General features: G+C 43.8%; 1 protein-coding gene across 3 annotated transcripts in view; it reads right to left on the minus strand.

The window, feature by feature from the left end:
• Positions 1-6,755, minus strand: part of OXSR1 (oxidative stress responsive kinase 1) — an 88,043-nt gene that overhangs the window by 1,332 nt on the left and 79,956 nt on the right. The window contains exons 13-19 of one of the 3 annotated variants that reach the window (XR_003572879.1): positions 6,353-6,424; positions 5,805-5,984; positions 3,482-3,555; positions 2,575-2,627; positions 2,141-2,209; positions 1,184-1,248; positions 190-338 (exon numbers count right to left, since the gene is read on the minus strand). Coding sequence is in view for 2 of the 3 variants with exons in the window: in XM_027898801.1 (XP_027754602.1) it covers positions 264-338; positions 1,184-1,248; positions 2,141-2,209; positions 2,575-2,627; positions 3,482-3,555; positions 5,805-5,984; positions 6,353-6,424 (588 nt within the window). In the remaining variant the exon portion in view is untranslated. Of the gene's footprint in view, positions 1-6; positions 339-1,183; positions 1,249-2,140; positions 2,210-2,574; positions 2,628-3,481; positions 3,556-5,804; positions 5,985-6,352; positions 6,425-6,755 lie in introns of those variants that run through there. The other 2 variants (XM_027898801.1, XM_027898802.1) reach the window with 2 other exon arrangements.

Here is a 6,755-nt window from a genome sequence, read left to right on the forward strand (position 1 = left end):
AGGCAATGACGTGTTGGGTCTGCATGTTTGAGATGACAGATACAAAAACATGAGAGTTGTTTACAAAAGGTGTAAACGTCATCGGTAATTTCAGGAAGGTTTGTGATCCTATTAAGGAAAATGTTAAAGCTTCTAGGAAGGGGGCTGTAGTTCAATTCTTTGGCAGTAGTGGTTTTTTTTTTTTTTTTTTTTTAGGCTAACAGAAGCATTACGAATATGCACATGTGGGTTCTCCGTTGGGAAACATCTCCTGGGACCATTGTTTAGCTGATGCTGAGCTGTGCAAATCCTATAAGTTTGCCATCATCCGGGATATCCGAGCCCTCGACGCCAGACGCCTGAAACAAGGAACAGAGATGCAAATAGCAAGACACGTGCTCTACCCTCCAGGGCAAACCACAAGAAGGTGTGTCAGGGTGTGGGGAGGGAGGAGACACGGGGCAGCTTTGCACTGTATTCAGCAGCTCACACTGCCTGAAGTTAAAACTGAGCGCTTTCATTTTTTTTGCCTTTTTTTTTTTTTTTCTGAAGTTACAAAGGGCTGGGACTGAAGTTTTGCCAGGGCTACCTGCAATAACTGGGGCAAAACAAGTGAAAACTCCTTAGAGAAAGAGCAAAAGGTAAGGGTACTTACTGCTTCACTCCCAGTAACGTGGTTACACCTTCTCTTTGCCACTGAAACTACCTCTGAATTTCATTTCCTCTCAAAGATTCACCTGCAGCTCTCTCAGCTCTCCAAGCCTATCCGCTCTCAGTTTTGCCTCACACTTCTTTGTTTTCCTTTTTTCCTCTTCATTCCCTCATTTCCTCCTCAGGAACAATGTCATCTGGACCCTCCTCATTCTCCTCCTCCCAGAAAGGAGTCCCTGCAATTCTTAGCCCTGAAATATTTCTGTAAGTGTATATTCCAAGCCCCCAAAACACCCCTTTGTAACATTCTGATACGTTTATTAGCCAGGATAAAGCAATGCTTTTATTAGCACATCATCTCACACTTATTTAACCCAGGTAAGGGAGGAGAGCAGGAAGCCTGTACTGCCCACAGTCAGACAACCAGTAGGAAGCTCTGGGAAAGAAGGGAGGATTTAGAGTGCATACATCAGATGCCTGCAGTAGACATCTACACGCAATGCCTTCTCCTTGCAAGGGACAACTTGCTCAATTAGGGAACAGGAATAAATACCAGTTTGAAAGTGACGGATCTGTTTGCTTGGGGCTCTTCCACAATTTTCTGCAAATTAGCTGCAACTGAAATCACACACACACACACAAAGAAAATGGGCAAATATTAGGACAGGCTAGAGAAAAGCATCCCAAACTCATCAGCCCTCTTAGCAAACTTTAAATTTTTACAATTATTAAAAAATGTTTAGGTCTCAGCTAGACTCAATCTCCTTAAATCTAAAGCTGCAAACTGTGAAAATGCTGTCATTACTACTCTGCTACTTTTTCAGAGGTATTTATTTTTCCCCAGGATGTGGTGGGATTAGTAGTAATAAGCTGCCCAGCTGCACCTGGAAATCCAGTTAATTTTGCACTACCAGCCTTTCCACATCCTGCTGCCTGTGCATAAGGAACACTTTTGCTTGCTGTAGTTGAAATACACAGGCAGTGCTGACAGTTCAAAAGCTTCGACTGCTGCACAGAAGGACAGTTTGTTTAGCAAACTGTTGTCTGAGGTAACTGTTCACCCCTACATGACTCGTGCTGCTGCCCTGGTGCACGTGCACCTCACATTCCCCTCCCCAGCCCTAATCAAAACCCCAAAGCCTGGCTGAGTCCAGTCTCAGACCTCTCTTGTGCAGGACGCGTGAGCAGGACAGGCTTGTGCAGTGATTTGGCAATGCATCTGTGTCAGATGATAATGATTTAGCTAATGCATCAATTAGACTTCATTCTGCATTACAAGGAACATTTGCTTCATAATGTTTCCAATTAAATCATATTGTTGTGAACTGGGGGGTTGCCCACATGTACTGGCACAACTGTCACAGGAATTGACAGCAGTTGTGTAAAGACTCTGGGGTACAGACTCAAGGCCACAGCAAACTCTCCTAGCACCCACTAATCAGGTCATTTTAAAACATGAAAAAAAAGGACTGAAATGGTTAGAGCAGAAAAAATAACATGTAATTATTACCTATTACCAGATCTCTGCCATCAACAAGCCCTGCTGAAATGAGCTCCTGGGACACGCCGTCCGCAGTATCTGTTGGGGAGAAACCCAAGAGCCGTCACACCACAGAGCAGAGATGGCCCAGCTGATGGAGGCTTCACACACAAACCTAGAGGAGCTTGTACAACCCTGACAGCAAAAGTGTTCTTAACAAAAGACAGATAATAGAGTGCACACCAGGTGCAGTCAGACAGCTCTGAGCTAAGCTGTGAATTCACTGGAATCCACGAACAGTTTTACAGGAATGGTCTTCTCAACAGCAGAGCTCCAAGCTCAGCCATAGGGAGCCCTTTAGGAAGGCACCATGGACAATCACACAGGGGTTCCACGCACACAACTGCACAACACCAAACACAGAACTTCCCCTTCAGACACACTGCAGTGTCCCACCAGCTCACCTCTCCCTGGGGTGAATTCAAATCGAATGTCATTGAGCTCTTTTTTTGAATTCCTGGGGAAAGAAGAAAATTTTATGTAGAGAGGCCATTTTTTGATCAGTACCCAAAAGAAAGTGCTGTCATTGAATAATCAGACTGTGAAATGAACTCATGACATCCTTCTCCCTCAAAGGCAGAAACTAATGACTTGGGTTTGCATATGGAAGCAGCTCGGCCCGCCTCCAACCTGACAGAGCCTGATCAAGGCCAGGATAGGTAAGTGCCACCTCTCAGGTATAAGACCTCGTTGTTCCATTGTCTCAGCAACTCATATCCATCAGCAGATGGATATCCTTGGAGCACATGGTTCAGAGGAGGGAAACACCCACAGTCTGCAGATGCACACCCATTACAGAACGGACTGGGAGGTGATGGCCAGAGGCCCCAGGCCAAGGGGATGCCTCCAGGGATGAGAGCCACGTTCCTCCAATGAGAAATGTCAGTGTGTGAAATGAGTGTAGAAAGATTTTGCCTATTTCTAGGGACACAGACCAGAATCCACTCCTTGAACTGGGTAAAAGCTGAACTGACTGCAATCTGAAGCTTTGCCCAATGATCCAAGCACAAGGCAAGAACCCCTGGATCCCTGATCCCCCTTAGGGAACCCAGCTAATCCCTCCTTCCCACCCCATTAGAGTTTAGCAATGTTTATAACAAATATCAAAACCTCTTCCACGCTACAGGTTTTGCCAAACTGAAGTGGCTGTGATAAACTGCTTTTCTGGGTCCTGGTTTCAGAAGAGTGGTTGAAATCCAAGCTGAGACAACATATAACCACCACCCTATCAATTAGTAGGTAGAAAAGTCTGCCAGTGTCCCTCTGCACATGGGCTCACTTTGACAGAACAGGCCAGTTTTGTGTCCTTACCTTAACCTTAGTACAAGGCTGATGGGGACTTTCGTGTCTTCCTGTACCGGAGCTGCAGCAGCTGCAGGTGGGGCCTGCAATATAATTACATCATTTTAAAGCAGATTAATAATTCCTTGCTCTGGTTTCAAAACTTAGAGATAACCTTGATCAACTATAGATATAAATAAAAGTTTAACTCGCTGTTGGGATCACCTACAGTGAAAAAAAAAAAAAAAAAGATGGACTAATGAAACGGGAGAACTTCACACTTAAATAATATCCAAGGAGGGTCTCTCTGATTGTCTTGAAAAGATTAAAAGCTACACAACTTTGAGAAATGACAAAAGGGCAGGAGACTACAGAAGTGTTAACTGTAAAAAGATTGCTTGTTTTGCTTTAAAACTTTTGGGTTTTAAAAGGCTTTTGGGTATTCAAGACCTCCAGTGTTTTAAACCCTGCCCCAAACAGCTGATTTAAAAATCTGATATAATTGTGAAGAGTACCTAGGAAATAATTTAATTGCCAGATTAGCATAACTATCAGTTACTTTTTTTTTTTTTTTTGGGGAAATCAAAGCCTTTAGGAGCATCTAACAACCATTTTTATAGCTGCCTATTCTCACTTCTAAATTACATCTGAATAATTACATTTGGAATGTGTAATCAAAGCATTTTATATTGGTAAGCAGCAGTACGAAAGATCCAGGAGTTGCCCATCTTTGCAGAACTTGTGACAGTTCCAGTAAAGGACTAATTGTTAATCAACATCCATGAAAAAAGTGAAACAAAACAGAGAAGGGTTGGTCACTCTCCCAACTGCACAAATCACCTGCACAGGGATTTTATAACTGCAGTAACAAGACAGACACAACACTAGGCTGATAATTTAAGCATAGAAGTCTTGACCAAGTTTTTTTTCATCTAGGTCACTTGCTTTTTCATGAGAGGAAAAAAAAAAAATAACCCTTTGTTTAAGACAAGTATTTTGCTCCCCAGCGCTCTTGGGCCAGCAATGCAGCTCAGGGCTTCTGATCACAACCTGATTGCTGTTGAAGCTTTACCAGGTCAGTGAAAACAAACAAGGGTTCAAGGAAAAGCCCAGAGCTCTGCAAAACAGTAACCAGCGAGTGACAAGAACCAGAGGAGCCATAAAGAATAACACACTGACACAGAGAGCTGTAAAGAAGAACAAATTGACAATAAAGAGATATAAAAAAAGCATAGTGACACTAAGAGCTGTAAAGAAGAACACACTGATACAAGTTCATGAAGTTCATCCTTAAGACAAGCTACCAACAAATCAACATATCTGAAGGGCTTTATTTAAGTATTAAAGCTTGGCTACATTATTTAATGTAGCCAAGAATATGTCAGACCACAACTCCACTGTTTTTGTGTAATGACTAATGGGTTGTCTTTAATGGGTTTGTAATCAGGAACACAGAATCACAGAGTGGTTTGGGTTTAAAGGGACCTTGAAGATCATTCAGTTCCAACCCCCTTGCCATGGGCAGGGACATATTCCAACAGACCAGGCTGCTCCAAGCCCAAGCCCCTCCAATCTGGTCTTGAACAATTCCAGGGATACGGAGTCCACAACCTCTCTGGGCAACCTGTGCCATCACCTCACCACCCTCGCAGTAATCAGAGCTGACTGCAGTGTTATTTGACACTTTGTACATTCTTTAAAATAAAGTTAATGAAATATAGGAAGAAATAAGCCTAAGATTTATTTTTCAGATCAGCACTGCCAAGTCTCTTCCCCCCACAAAAAAATGAACAAACAACTCCAACAAATATGAACATCAGCGTCTTTTATAAAACCTGTGCCATCACTCAGCAGCCTAGCAAGCTCTGCAGTGCTTTACTCAAGCAAACCACAAGCCATGTTCTAAGTGTTCTCAGTAATGATTTGGGTTGGCCATTTTTCTATGACATTTGAAGAATTGAGGTTCTGGTTCCTCCCTCACTTTTCTTTCCACTTTTCCCCACAGATGTCAGTGATGTTGAGACACAGTCTGAGCCTGTTTGTGCTTCACCTTAAATACCAGGAACAAGTAGCTGCCACTTAAATGGGACTATCTTTTTTTCTTACCTTTGACCTTGCCTCAAGCCAGAGTCTCATCCCTGAACGGCACAAGAAGTCACTGCTCAACCACAGAAAAACTGCCACACCCACACCGACCATCGTCCTTTCGCAAGCACCAGCTGTCCTTGTGCAGAAACTACAGCACTAAATCACTCCAGACAAGAAACTTCCACGGTTTCAGGTCACTCTAGCATGTCTGGAACAGAACAGCTAAGTGCACCTGAAAGCTGGTAGGAAGGATTTCTGCTCTTACCTGGGCTGCTGCTGGAGCTGCTGCTGGGGCTGCTGCTGGGGCTGCTGGAGGAGCCTGACTAGGTGGAGGTACAGCAGTTTGAGGTTGTGCAGGTGCTTGTCCTGCAGCCTGAGGTAGTTGAGTAGGTGCCTGTGCTGGAGCAGGGAGTGAAGGACCTGGAGGCTCAGCTGATGGAAAGAGCTGCAAGTAAAAAGGAGTTTTAATGAGAAAAGGAACTCAAGAGTTCTGACTCAAGCACCAGCTTTCCCAGAAGTGCTTGTTTGCCACATAAATCACTTAGAGAAGTTCAATGCCAGGGGCATTCCAAGGCCTCCAGGATGCTGACACTGATCCCAAGTTGGCATTCAAGGGGTTTAACGTGCCCTGACATTGGCAAGTTTTACCCATTGGTAAAGAAGGATAAGAAACCAAGATACCAGCATGAGTGTGGATCTTGGACAAACATTCCACTCTGTGGCAAGGCTGGTGCACACAGATCACATCCCAGGTTGGATGAGCACACCCTATCCTCCAGTTTCCCTCTTTCTCGGAATCCGAGTCCTACTTACAGTTCCAAGCAGCCATGCTGTCACAGCAGAGCAACCCTGCTTTAACTTGTCTTTCCCTTCAGAGAACAAAACCTAGCAAAGCAGTGAGATAACTATCGACAGCTGATCCATTCAGAAAAGTCAGAGTCAGAGCAATCTGGATATTCAATGAAAAGTGAATTCACGGTTCTTCAAAACACACCAGACAAGGTTTAGGATTGGACTTTCATAAAGTTAGCCTCTTGGGGGAAAAATAAATTGAAAAAAAGTAATTTGAGGGTGGGGAAAAGAGGTAAATGAAAGTTCAATCTTTTTTATCTCTTGTTATTCAGAACAGAAAAACCGATTATGGCACTGGAGCCAAAAAACTGTCAGTTTGATGGCACTTCAGTGTGCCCTCCAGCTTACTCTGATGGGTTGTAGG

The sequence above is a fragment of the Empidonax traillii genome, unplaced genomic scaffold, assembly GCF_003031625.1.
Source record: "Empidonax traillii isolate 1590-97213 ecotype Southwest subspecies unplaced genomic scaffold, ASM303162v1 scaffold624:size695616, whole genome shotgun sequence".
NCBI lineage: Eukaryota > Metazoa > Chordata > Aves > Passeriformes > Tyrannidae > Empidonax > Empidonax traillii.